Source organism: Salvia splendens, chromosome 13 (assembly GCF_004379255.2).
Source record: "Salvia splendens isolate huo1 chromosome 13, SspV2, whole genome shotgun sequence".
Lineage (NCBI taxonomy): Eukaryota > Viridiplantae > Streptophyta > Magnoliopsida > Lamiales > Lamiaceae > Salvia > Salvia splendens.
Genome location: NC_056044.1, coordinates 31,327,048 through 31,341,235, shown reverse-complemented (window position 1 = coordinate 31,341,235; position 14,188 = coordinate 31,327,048). Strand labels below are relative to the sequence as shown.

Below are 14,188 nucleotides of genomic sequence, written 5' to 3'. Positions count from 1 at the left end.
TAATGAAAGGATTGCTATTCAGTTTGATTCAATGTTTTAAAAACCGGACCGGCAAGCGAACCGGCGTCATTACTGGTTCACTGGTTCAACCGGTTCACTAGTCGAACCATTGGTTGAACCGGAATACTGTTTATATATATATATATATATTTATTTATTTATTTAGTAGTAAATAATAAAATTTAATTAAATATTTTATCAATAAATATTATAGTATTATACATTTAATAGTATTATTATAGAAAACAAGTCTTGTACTAGTATATTAGAATATTTAATGACGTTAAGTTTAAATACAATAATAAATTATAATACACAATATTAAAAACTAGTATTAAACTCTATGTATAATTATAAACTCCTATATTATAAAACATTAGTGATTGTAAAAGTATAATTAAAATATATGAAATATATTATAATTAACAATTTCTTAAAAGAATATATAAAATTAAAATGAATTATCTTAAAAGAATATAAAATTAAAAAGAATATATTTTTAGTGAATGATAAAATTTTATTACCTTTTTATCAACAAATATAATTCAATATATAAATTATACTAGTAGTAAGTTATTGTAAATAAAAAATTTAATATTTATGTATAAAAATAAATAAGTTCATAGTATTATTTTCAAAAAGTAATGCGGCAAAATAATATTATACAAAAAATAAACATAAATTAAAAACATATATTTAGTAAATACTCATAGTATATAATCACATAGTAGTAAACTTTTAATATAATTAATCACATATTCTTAATATACATATATACGTATTAAACACGGATTATTAGTTTATATAGATAAAATATTTCGTGTTTAACATATGAAAATAACTTATGTTCATATTACTACCAAGAAGTCCTTGTGGTGTAGTGGTAGAATTGTTGGTAAGTTCACCAGAAGGTCTTGAGTTTGACCTCTATGAAGGCCAAAATTTTAGGATAAAATTTTTAAAAGCATTTGAACCGGTTTTCGGTTTCCGGCCAGACCGGTCCGGCCGGCCGGTTTCGGCGGTTCATGGCGGTTGAACATGTCACTGGTTTTATAGTGCTAACCGGACCGGACCACCGACCAGTTCGCAGTTGAACCGGTCGAACCGGACGGTCCGGTCCGGTTTTTAAAACATTGGTTTGATTGGACAGGCCAAATTATGTCCTGTTTATAACCGAAACAAGCGATTAAGCAATCCTAATTAATATGGATAAAAAGTTGATTAACAATGATCATACGATCTAATTGTTCACGAATCACAGTCCAACTGACAAATATTCTAACCAAATTTTGAGTTTCGATGATGGAGTGAATTCCTAACTTTAAACTCTACGATAAGATAGAAGTAACAAATTCACATAATTTATAAACAAGATATATCAAAAGGCCTATGACTCCCTTCTTTATATTATGTTGTAAATTTTGAAATGTGATTGATTACTAACTTTACTAGGTCAAACTATGTGGCTGATTAATTATCTTATTATTCACTCGGTTTTAACTTTTTGAGATCGTGGCTCTAAACTTTCAATCATTCATGAGTTTAATCACAAACTAAATTTTCAAAAGGTAATTAATTAAATGGGTATTGATGTGATGATCATTTATTTTATTGGTTTGCAGTTTACCTAACCTCAAGAAAATATTGTCCCATATTTATGCAGCTTTCTAAACGGTTCTTCTTCGCTTCTTTATTATTCGTTATTTAATTGGGTCCTAGAATTGACATTTAAAGTTTTAAACTCATGTTGAAAGTTTTATTGGATGTCATCGTAATTTATAATCGATTTTTTTTTATTTTCCGTTCTAGGTAAATTTACTAAATTTAGTATAATGGTCTGCAAAATCATGTAGTATAAAAAAGTGAATCATATTTAAAAATTAGATTTCTCTTTGATTGCCTTGTTCGAGGAATTCATGTTGTCTGTATTGAATGGACGTTGATTGACTATACCGAAATATTTATATTTTTGCTAAAATAGATAGGCAGTCTAATATTGTGGCGTGCAATTAATGTTTTCAGTAGAAGAAAATGGGGGCATTTTCAATTATGGTTTAGTTAACGAAAAGTCACTTTATTGAAAGTAAATGTAAAGAAATCAAATCAAAAAACAAATAAAGGAACACCAAACCTTGCGGACTTACTCATACTATTACTACATTTGTTAGTTAATATATTTAATTGAGGTTGAGCATAATTAGATATTAATAAGGAGTTATTTCGAATATTATTTAGGGCTTAATAATTAAAATTTTAATGTACACCCTCTAGAGTTTAGTGATTCACCATTAGATATATGGTAATTATACTATTTCTGTTAATTAACTAAACTTTAATGATGAGGAATTAGAATTTAATATTCTCTAGTAAAATTTAATTAATAGGTACTTAGTAATTAAATTAATTAAAAGTTGAAATGGTCGCACTCCTTTAAACGAAAGTCAAAAATCTCAAACTCATGTCGTAAAAGTCCACCTGTCTCTTTAGTTGTTTTATATAATAACCAAATCATTTCTACCATTATAATTTATATTGTTTGTGATATGTTTAATTTAATTTTCCCTTTAGTCTCTTCTTTTTGACAAAGATTAGTCACGTAACAATCTGATCAACTCGATAACTAATCTCAAATCTAGAGTAAGTATGAGTGAAGTAAGTAATAATGAAATAGAAAAGTCAATTAGATTACACTAGCCAATGCAAATCACCGAATACCGCGTCATGTTCTTTTTAATGAGCCTTCTAACAAATTTCTAATTGCTTATTTTCATACGAAGAAATTTGCATATATAAAAAATGTAACATAAGTATCTTGGTCGACTGTCATTATACTAGAGTAAATTCAATATTATGATGATGTAAATTTAATATTTTGACAAAGTAAATTCAATGTTACGATTAAATGCATTTTTAAATTTTGTAATAATGCAAATGACAATAGTCAATCACCCTTAATTAATTATTGTGGAATATATTTACAGTGTGATAAGGTACAATTGTAATGAAGTGTACTTCCGAATTTGTAAAATGGTCTGGTCCGAAAAAAAAAATATGTAATCCCTATTAATCCTCTTTAATTTTTTACTCCTCCAAATATAACTGTTTATACTAATTACATCAATGACTAATCTACCATTTGGTCATCCAAATTTAGATCCAATAGATCAATTTTATCATTTTATGTATTTGTCACACGTTAAGAGGCAATTTGGTAAAGGAGATAAATAAATAAAACATGACAAAAAAATATATTTTTTGTCATATAACTCCAAGATAAATGGACATTCTGCATGTAATAGATGTATGAACAAGTTTAATTTTTTATACAAGATGATTAATAATTCTTTTATACCTAAAATTCCTCAAAATTACTGCAGACTTTTATCTATTTCTGCATCTCTCTTCGCACACTTATTCACAAAATTTATGTATCACATAAGTACCAACTAAACTAGTTAATAAACATTTTACCATCGACAAACTCGTCACATCCTCTACCAATATAGTGTCTCAATATTGTATATGATAAAATATTGGACCCATCATTGACTGCGTGTACTATATAATCTTTCAATCAGTGTGCATATAAACAATATACCTTTGACAAATATGTTCAATGGTTAGTTAATCCTAGTAAGCTAATCAGTAATATTTATTCTTTTACGTCGTCAATTCTTTTTTTTTTATTTATTTTAAAAGTTGCATTCCCATGCAATTGAGTCTTGAGTTAGGTAACCTGCCCAAGCCAATACCTAGAGAAAGCATTGCAACATTTATCTATAAATTCGTCAAGTTTTCATCAACTTTGCACACCACACTTAACTCCCTTTAATCAATTCATTAGTAAAGACAAATCTTATTCTTCAATGGCTACATTTTCTTCTTTCAAAGCAGCCATCACTTTGGCAATGTTACTTGTCTTGGTAACAACCTCCTCAGCTCAACTCTCCACTGATTTTTACTCAAAATCTTGCCCTAATCTCTTCGAGACGGTGAGGTCTGCCGTCCATTCCGCCATCCAAAAGGAGGCCCGGATGGGCGCCTCCCTCCTTCGCCTTTTCTTCCACGACTGCTTCGTGAATGTAAGTTTTGATCATGGCTACGGCCACTTTTTTCTTATATGACAAAATAGACATGTTGCAGAAATGGGTACTATTAAGTTAAGTTGATTAATCTAACATCAGTACTTATACAGTGTTGTTCTGTGAGTCATATGTAGCAAGTACACATCAATGTCTGGTCAACACAAGCGAAAATTATGTTGCATTATTTTGTAATTGTAGAAAAATATGAACATGGCTATGTTGTTACACAATATATAAACAAGCTATAAAACAAAAGGTCGATTAGGACCACTTATAGTTTGACATGTCGTTAATCGACATGCCCATTTTTTATTGCCTAATACCGTTATCTTGTCCCAACCCTTACCTAATTAACATGATTTTGAACAAGTATATCTATTTTTGGTATAGGGATGTGATGGATCAATCCTCCTTGACGACACCTCCTCCATGAGAGGAGAGAAAGGCGCTACTCCAAATCGGAACTCGGCCCGAGGATTCGACGTTGTTGACGACATCAAATCCGCCGTGGAGAAGGCTTGCCCCGGCGTTGTCTCTTGCGCTGATATCTTGGCCGTCACTGCTCGCGACTCTGTTTCTATCGTGAGTTCTTGCATCGCCCTTCATAAAAATAAAAATAAAAATATATAATAAGCGTCTTACCAACTGAACTGCATTTAAATTAACTATATATGCTGCATGATTTTGTCTGTTTCAGCTAGGAGGGCCTAGCTGGAATGTGAAACTTGGAAGACGCGACGCCAAGACAACTAGCCTTTCCGCTGCAAACAACGGCATTCCTCAGCCGACGACAAATCTCAATGGCTTGATCTCTAGGTTTAACGCGCTCGGTCTCTCCTCCAAGGACTTGGTTGCTCTCTCCGGTTCGTTCCTTCTTTCATTAACCGGTTTTTAGTTAACCGGTCAAAGTCTGTTATCAGTGAACCAGTACTAGCTGATCATACCTTCTAATGATCTTTTCACCGTGTCTGACCCCACGAGTTCTATTTTCCTGAAACACAGGTTCTCACACGATTGGACAGGCGAGATGCACGAGCTTCAGGGCCCGTATCTACAACGAATCGAACATCGACACGTCATTTGCTAGAACAAGACAGGGCAACTGCCCCAGAGCAAGAGGCTCAGGCGACAACAATCTGGCGCCGCTGGATATTCAGAGCCCCACCAGCTTCGACAACAACTACTTCAAGAACCTCGTCGACCGCCGCGGCCTTCTCCACTCGGACCAGCAGCTTTTCAGCGGCGGGTCCACGGATTCCGCGGTCAAGGCCTACAGCAACAGCCCCGGGTCTTTCGCCTCCGACTTCGCGGCGGCCATGATCAGGATGGGCGACATTAGTCCCCTCACCGGGTCGAATGGGGAGATCAGGAAGAACTGCAGGAGGAAGAACTGATTCGTATCGGGTCGGATTCCTCTGCTGCGATTGATAGTGATGTTTATGTTTGGATTTTATGTTGTTAAGGGTGTTTTATGTTTTGCAGTATTTTGTTTGAGAGTCGTTTAAATAATTAGGTGCAAGTCCGTGCTGTTTTCAGGCGTTGTTTGATGCTTTTAGATGATGTCTTAATGGAGTAAGAAAAGCTTATCAAGTTTGATATGAAATTGAAATTATTTTGCCAGTAGTATGAATTAGTATTAGTTTTTTAAATTGTGGCCGCGGATGAAATTAAGAACAACAATCAAAATAAAAATCTAATTTCAGTTTTACTACAGGGCTCATTAATATTAGTATAATTAATTATGAGAAATCTTAAAATTAGAAAAAAAAACCTAAAAATTATGGGAAATCAGAATCTGAAAAGTTAGAGTGTCCACAATAACTAACCCGCGGCGGCCGCCGCGTGGCGCGGCCCAGCTACGGCGGGGAGAGAGCGTCAGGAAGGCGGCAATGACGGGGCGGTGGCAGCGGTCGCGCGGAGGTCAAAAACAAATTTTTTTTGACATTTTCTTAATTTATTTTATGATGACTAGGCGGACAAGTTTTTGTGGCTGTGGTCTGGCCGTTCCGCCTTATTGTGGACACTCTTACACTATACTTTTTTTGTTCTCATGATCTAATTATTTTCATAGTTTTATTAAAAATTGAATAAACACCAAAATTCAAAAATCAAGGGATCGATCGTATTACTTCTTTCTCTGACATAATCCTTGCGACAAACATGGCATGCAATAAGCAATCGATAACTAGCATGACTAATATTACCCTATAATGACATAAATATATTACAAAATGATACTCCAACATGAAATATATAATCTAGATGGTCGACTTATTGACCCAATGAATCAGATTTGGTGTTTGGCTATGCACTAGAGTTTAGTTTTTTTTTTTTTTTTAATTTGTTGATCACTTAAATTTGCTATATACTTAAAAGTTAAAAGACTATAATATATGTAGTAGATATTTTGTCAATTAATTAGTAAAAGTTAAAAGTAAGGACTCTAATGTAGTAGATATTTTGTCAGTTGGACCATTTTAAATAATTGTCATTTATATTAGTACATTGTATTGGAAAAATATAATACTACAAATTTGTAACTAAGATGCAAATTCTAGCAATTGTATTGGAGTATTAGAAAAACCTACTGCAAATTAGAAAGTGAATTGCAAATTCTACCAAGTGTATTTATCACATATATTGTACTGATTAGAAAAATCCAATACAAATAAGAAACCAGATTGCAAATTCTACCTACTGCATTTATATTTATCACAAATTTATAGCTCAATTCGCGCCTATATATTTATCATAACTCTACTTATTCGTTAGTTTGTCACGTGTTATTAATCCTGCTCGAGCATGCCCTCACTGATCATGTTTTGTTGATCGGTTTATTTAACTCACCAAATAGGTGGATTTAATAACCACCTTGATACTCTTAACCAAGATAATTCATGTTATTTAATTAAGTACTCTTCACTTCACATGAATTCATGTTGAATACCGTAGTAATATGATTTTGTCCATTTATATTAACACAATACGTACCTTGCATATCAAAACATGCAAGAAGTTAAATCATCTGCATCACTTATCAAACATACCAAATAATCACCAAGATTAGCTTAATCACCTGAAACAAAATAGTTTAACATGACTCTTTACTGTCGAGACTAATTCCAACCTAGATACCAAAAATTGAGTATTTACACAATTCATATAAAATGTTTCATATATATTGGTACCAAATTTTTGAAGGTTGCATAATTATATATATAAAAAAATTCTTCCGCATTTCAATTGAAAACATTATGTGATATGTGTTTGGACGTCGTTAACTCTTTTCAATCTCACTACAGGAAGGCATTAATACAAAAGTGAAATCCCTACGCACAAATCAAAATGTTGAGCCATCACCGTTCATCGGAGGCAAAACACTTTCCGCAGCACATCATACTGGTGCGCCACGGCGAGACTGAGGTGGAAGAGGACGAAGCCGTCCTCAAACACATCCCCAACCACAAGATCAAGTTGAACTATAAGGGCATCCAGCAAGCTCGGGCGACGCGGTGCAGAATAAGGGAGATTGTGTCGGAAAACGCGGGGTGGAATGTCCTAATCTACATCTCTCCGACGAGTAGAACTAGGGAGACCACGGAGGAGATCATCTGCCGAGGTGGAAGCTTCGAGAAGGATCGGATCTTCGGAGTTTGAGAAGAGTGCAGATTGAGGGAACAACATCGTGGGAATTATCAGGATGTGGAGGAGAGGAGGAAGATTAGGAGAGAAAGGATTAGTTATGGCAGGTTCTTCTATAGAGTTCCTTAGAGCATCCACAATGGCGGCGAGCAGACCGGCTAGCCGATTCCCGGCGCTGGCCGGTCCGCTCGCCGAACCATTGCAGCAGGCGAGCGCCAAATCGGCGAGAAAAACGGCGAGCACACGCCGATTCCCGGGCGCTGGCCGATCGGCTGGCTGCCATTGCAGGCTCCCGATCGACGAGCGATCGACCAGCTGATTTTTTTTAATTTTATTTTTGAAACACTATATATACACGATTTGCACGTCATTTTCATTCGCACCACTTGTTTTAACGAGTTTTCTCTCTATCTAAATTTTTGTACAAGATCAACAACGCAAAATGAGTAACGCGGGTGGTAGTAGTGGTGGTAGTGGTGGGGATGCTGAGGAGTACGAACGGCGAATGAACGAAGAGTTGGAGGCCTATACGTCCCATGAGATAAACCGGCTGATACAAAGGGCCTTGCAGCCGGCGGTACCTCGACCTCGACCCGTTGTCCACCGCCGAGCAGTGATTGAGCGGGATCACGTAGCTGCACATCAGGGCTATATGAAGACTACTTCGCACCGGAGCCGCGGTTTAACGCCAACCTTTTCAGGCGGCGTTTTAGGATGAGCAGGGCCCTGTTTATGCGTATTGTTGACGCTTTGGAGCGTCGATATATGTCTTTCCGCTTCAGGCACGATGCGGCTGGCAGACCCGGCTACACACCTATTCAAAAGTGCATTGCGGCAATCAGGCAGTTAGCCTACGGAGGCGCGTGACTCAACTTATTTTAACACAAGAAATTCCCGCAAGTGTACGGGGCTAGTGTAGCACAAAGTAAGCAAGAGTATCGTATCACACAAAGACAAATTGTGTAAACTCAAGTACCACGAACCGATTTCAACTACTATTTAGACAAAGCAAAGGTTTGGTTTTGGTAAATAACTAATGAACATAAGCAAAGTAAAACAAAAGACAAAAGATAAAGTTCCAAATAAGAGAACGAGGTGGAGCTTTGGATCCGACTACAATACCCACAATGTAAACAACTCAACAACTTCGATTACCCGTTGAAGTCTCTAGGATTAGTAGGACAATCGCTATTCTAGGCTAAGCCCCCTCTCGAGTGCACTCAACCCGTTGATTAACTATTAATATTGAAGTCTCCCTCTAATACTTCACAATTAACTCCTATACACAAAAGATTCACGCCCTCACTCTAGAATTCCTTCTCTCGAATGCAAATTATCCAGGTGTTGTTCATTCTTTTATCAATCCTAATTAGGTATCTCTCGATTACTCAAAACTAGGTCAATATATCCAATTGTTAGCTAGGCAATTGAATTGAAAGTCACAAGAATGAAGCAAAATAATCACAAGAGCATAGGTAATCAAAAGCTATTGAATTAATCACAAGTGTTCATTGTAGTCCTCACCAAAACTCTACAAATGATTTAGCTACTCATATTCAACTCAAAAACATAAGAATAAACCATAGTCATTGAATAAAATGAAAATACTCCCAAGGGTGGATTGAACGGAAATTCATCTTTGTCTTCAATCTTGTTGAGGATCGGGACGTCTTTCCTTTCAATTCCACTCTCCAAACCTTCAAAAGCTGCTATGGGGCGTGTATGATGTGTTGAGGTCGAAAACCTAGGTCTCCTTTTATACCCGGGGCGGAAATAATAACAATTTCAATCTCGCAGAACACATCGCCCGACCGGGCGATTTTAAGTCGCCAAAACGCCCTGTCGGGCGAACTTTCTGGAGTTCGCGACCAAAACGCCCGGTCGGGCGTTTTCCCCTTAAAAATCGCCCGGTCGGGCGTTTTTTCTGGAATCCTCTAAAAGCATTGTCTTCGTCTTCGAAAGGGCTTCACGTGAGTATCTTGCACGCCCCCATCGGAGTCCAGATGAGAGAGTTGTGGCTATTATACGAAAATCGCGCATTGAAGCGCGCCCGGTCAGGCGATTCTTCCTTCAAGCTCGTTTTCAAGTCATTTTCACCTGTTTTAGCTCCAAACACTCGACAAACTCGTTAAAACACTTAGTAGTGGATAATGGATGTAAACTCAAGTAGTATGCTACAAAAACACTGAAATGTTCACGTTAAACATCTAAAATACTTGTTAAACCACGAGTTTATCAACTCCCCCAAACTTAAACACTTATTTGTCCTCAAATAAAAAGTAGAAAACATAGAATGTGAACTCGTGTAAGCATGTTGGATTGTCATCACTGCCTCAGTAAAAGAAAACAGAATCATCATGTATCAATAACTTCGCAAACTAGTACACCAAAATGAACATTGCTTCAAGCTACTAGCACGTATTCCACTTTGTCAATTTGCCCTCACCGGAAGTATATAGTGTGATAAAAATTTTTTCTTCTTTCTCTCACTCTCAAAGTGTATGTGTGTAAAATGGACCTCTCAAATCAATCAAAAATGTATAGCTTACCATAAGCTTGCTCGAAGTCTAGACTCTCCTCTACTGTGTTGTGACTACAGATTTAGGATCCGAAAGGTCTTTACTAGAGGTTGTAATGTAAGGCTCTTTGGTAAGGTGAGGAAATATTTGGCTAAAAAGTGACTAAACCCAATTATAGCAAAAGTGATCAATTTCACTACATCAAACTTAGTACCCCACCAACCATTCGAATCTCAGTAAATTCTAAACTTTGTCAAGATTTCTTCTCACTTCCCAATTCCTTTAATTTTTTTTTTCTTTTCAAGATCTTTTTTTTTGGTACATCATTTCCCTTTTTTTCTTATGCACAACCAATTCTTTCATTCAAGCAATGATGTCTATGCACTTTTCACAAGTAAACGCGCTACTTTTCTTTCTACCTTATCTCTCCAACTCTTTTCACAAAATATAAACTAAAATTCACCAAGAGTGTATGGATATTCCCTTTTATTTAGCTTCCAAAGAAAAAGGCTTTAAAGGCTCAAAGTGGCTAGCTAGGGAAAAATATTATGAATAAGGTCATAGATTTGGATATCAAAAGTAGCTAAGAAGGATGGCCTAACGTCCTCTCCTATTCCTATAATCACTATGTAGACTCAAGAAGACCGCGAGCAAGTTCTAGAAACATATAACATAGTTGATGAAAAATCACACATTTTTGGAAAAAGATATTGGCTCAATTCTCACATGGTATTTTTCGGCAAATGACAAAGCAACGAGCAATTCACTCTAGGCACATCACAAGCAGGAAATACGAGTTATTTAGCTAAATCAACAAGTTTTCACAAACATTTTACGCAAGTTCTCATCATAGGCAATTCATCCAACAAACCTACTTAATTCATCTCCAAATGTCTCCAACTTCCCATTCAATTTCACCCAAGGGAGTATACAAAAAGAAACAACACAAACTAACAAAGCACACACAAGGAAAACTTCACTAATCATCATATCAATTACGGTACCATCAAATAAAGAGAGAGAGAGGTAAAAGAATGAATCCACTAGACACCCCCCCAAACTTATTCCAAGCAAAGCTGGGATAAGTTTGAAAGATAGTGGATCTCTCATGTACCTTCACTGCCGAGGAAGAGGCGCCACTGGCCACGTGCATTGATGTCGTTTTTCACCCATCGAAGCCTATTTCCCTGTTCCACTCAAAATACAAAGAAAACACAAAAACACACCAAAACGAGAACAAAACAAAAACACACCAAAACACACAAAAATAAAAAATTTACCTACTAGGGGTTGCCTCCCCCATAGCGCAACTGTTTAACGTCGTTTGCCCGACGGTCTTCAAGCTTTCACTTAATGATCCAATCTCACTCGGATAATGTCATCGGGGCCCTTCTTCGCTTTAGCGGCCAAGTAGAGCTTGTGTAGACGCTTCTTCCACCAAGTGGGCTTCACATCGGCCCCAACAACACCTTCTTTAGGTATTCCAATTTCCACTTTGGCAACCTTCATCTTTTTACCCCCCAATCCATGTTCATCTTCAAACATCCATTCAGGCATAAATATTTCCTCCAAAGGATTCTCAACCTCATCATCCCTAGCCCTCACATGTGCCGCTTGTATTATCTTGCACTCTTCAACTTTTAAGGGCACCTCTTCCACTCTCTTGGACTCTTCCACTTCATGACGTTTCATCTTGTCCAACAAGGAGAGAATGACCGTCTTGTTTCCATGCCTAAGGGTGAGTTCTCCCTTAGTGACGTCAATTAGAGCTTTTCCAGTTGCTAGGAATGGTCTTCCAAGGATGAGAGGGACATTTGGATCCTCCTTCATGTCCAAAACAACAAAATCCACGGGGAAGATAAAATCATTCACTCTTACTAATACATTCTCAAGGAGTCCATTCGGGTATTTGACGGATTTATCTGCCATTTGAAGGGTAAATGTAGTTGGCTTCAAGACACCAAACTTCAACTTCCGGAAGAAGCTTAAAGGCGTGAGATTTATGCTTGCCCCCAAGTCACATAAGGCCTTAGTTTGCCTATCATTCCCGATCACACAAGAAATGTTAAAGCTCCCCGGATCTTTCATCTTTGCCGGCATCTTTTCTTGGATGATTGCACTACAATTCTCGGTCAAGTTTACGGTTTCATAATCAACCAACCTCTTCTTCTTGGACACAATCTCTTTCAAAAACTTGAGGTAACCGGGCATTTGTTGGAGAGCCTCAATAAGAGGAATATTGAGGTGCACTCTCTTGAAGATTTCAAGGAACTTAACAAGCTTCTCGTCCAACTTCTTCTTTTGCACCACTTGAGGAAAATGAATTTTAACCTCTTTCGGCGTGGGGGAGACAATTGCCTCGGGTTGAACCTCAGATTGTATAAGAGGCGATTCCACCTCAATCTCATCTTCTTCCTTCTCGTCGGGTACTTCCTTAGCTTCCATTTCGGGCATAAGAGGACTCTCATAGCTTGTCCCACTCCTTAAGTAGATTGCCTTGCAATCCTTGGGGTTCACATTTGGATGTCCTGGAAACTGCCCTGGCTTTTGCTGACTGCTCACAGCTTGAGCAATCTGACTCATCTGTGTCTCTATGCCCTTCATATGTACTGCCATGCTGTGGGCATCATTCTCAACCTTCTCCAGCCTTTGATTGGTATGCTCCATGTTCTTGTGTGACTGTAACATGAATGCACTCAGTATATCTTCTGTACTTTTCTTCTGCGGCTCAGCGATCATCCCTTGGGAAACTGTGAACCCCGGTGGTGGCTGGAGGGAATTGTTGGGGTTCCCATACGACAGATTAGGATGCGCCTTGTTCCCAAAATGATTGTAACCCCCACCCACTAGAGGGGGGCGGGAGTTGTTATAGTAGTTGTTGCCCCCTTGGTGTATGTAGTTAACATCCTCTACACCCTCTTGCCGCTCCTGCATAGCCGGTCCCATCCCCATGAGATCTAACTTCTTATGGAGGAGCTCCATCTGCTTATACATGCTGTCCATATGGCTGCTCTCTGTGGCAGAGGCTACTCTGTGTATGTTGCTCCTCTCGTTGTTCCAGCCTTCATCATTAGAGGTCACTCTCTCAATCACCTCCATGGCATCTGCTTCTCCCTTCTTTAGCAATGACCCCCCTGCGCTCAAGTTCAATTCGCGCTTCGCTTCAGGCAGACACCCCCTACAGAATGCTAGGACTTGATGCGTCAGATTCAGCCCATGATTGGGGCACCTCTTCATCAGCCCCTTGAATCTTTCCCAAGCTCCTCGGATACTCTCTTGGGGAGTCATCTCAAACGAAATGATTTCTGACTGCCTCTTCAATGCCTCACTCGGTGGGTAGTATTTTTCTAAGAACTTCTCAACCATGGCCTCCCACGTGCGAATGGAGTTGGGCTCCATATTGTCCAGCCAATCCTTGGCATCATCCTCCAGAGAAAAAGGGAACACCCTTAATCTGATCTGCTCATCTGTGACTCCATTTATTTTCGTCGTGTTGCAGATCTGGATGAATTTAGTGAGGTGCTTGTTAGGATCCTCTGTGGGTCGGCCTCTAAAAGCATTGTTTTCCGCCATCTGAAGTAGTCATCTCCTGAGTTCAAACGTGTTGGCATTAACATTGTTGCCAACGGGTGGGTTTGCCACCCCATGATAGGCATACATGTTCTGGACAGGTACCACGTTTTACCTTTGATTTAACTGCCTTTGCATGTCTTCGAGTTGTTGTTGAAGCTGAGCATTCGTTGGAGGAGGTGGTGGAACATCATTCCCCTCTACGTTCTCCATCAGAATAGGAGAATGTGGCTCAAACTGAATAGGGGAGTGAACTGGTGACGGAGTAGGTGACGGTGATTCTTGAACTGGTGAAGGTGATCGTCTTTGGACCGGAGAAGAGACTCGGATCCTTTGATTTAGCCTTCTCAAAGCGTTTCTCCTTCTGTTGGA

At 38.0% G+C, this 14,188-nt stretch overlaps 2 protein-coding genes across 2 annotated transcripts; one reads left to right on the top strand and one right to left on the bottom strand.

The window, feature by feature from the left end:
• Positions 1–3,799: 3,799 nt before the first annotated feature.
• LOC121762775 (peroxidase P7-like) lies at positions 3,800–5,708 on the top strand. The gene is made up of 4 exons (XM_042158765.1): positions 3,800–4,082; positions 4,476–4,667; positions 4,783–4,948; positions 5,088–5,708. The coding sequence occupies exons 1-4, from the start codon at positions 3,867–3,869 to the stop codon at positions 5,477–5,479; spliced, it is 966 nt and encodes a 321-aa protein (XP_042014699.1). The 5' UTR covers positions 3,800–3,866; the 3' UTR covers positions 5,480–5,708.
• Positions 5,709–9,575: 3,867 nt separating this feature from the next.
• Positions 9,576–13,819, bottom strand: LOC121760881. The gene is made up of 2 exons (XM_042156477.1): positions 11,361–13,819; positions 9,576–9,824 (listed from the first exon to the last, which is right to left on the bottom strand). The coding sequence occupies exon 1, from the start codon at positions 13,817–13,819 to the stop codon at positions 11,597–11,599; it is 2,223 nt and encodes a 740-aa protein (XP_042012411.1). The 3' UTR covers positions 9,576–9,824; positions 11,361–11,596.
• Positions 13,820–14,188: the final 369 nt, after the last annotated feature.

Bases quoted from the DNA above. Each gene is read 5' to 3' on its own strand.
- LOC121762775 (XM_042158765.1), top strand. From the start codon at position 3,867: ATGGCTACATTTTCTTCTTTCAAAGCAGCCATCACTTTGGCAATGTTA. The intron at 4,083-4,475 runs GTAAGTTTTGAT...TTTTTGGTATAG, and splicing joins TCCACGACTGCTTCGTGAAT to GGATGTGATGGATCAATCCT. The intron at 4,949-5,087 runs GTTCGTTCCTTC...CCTGAAACACAG, and splicing joins GGACTTGGTTGCTCTCTCCG to GTTCTCACACGATTGGACAG.
- LOC121760881 (XM_042156477.1), bottom strand. From the start codon at position 13,819: ATGGCGGAAAACAATGCTTTTAGAGGCCGACCCACAGAGGATCCTAAC.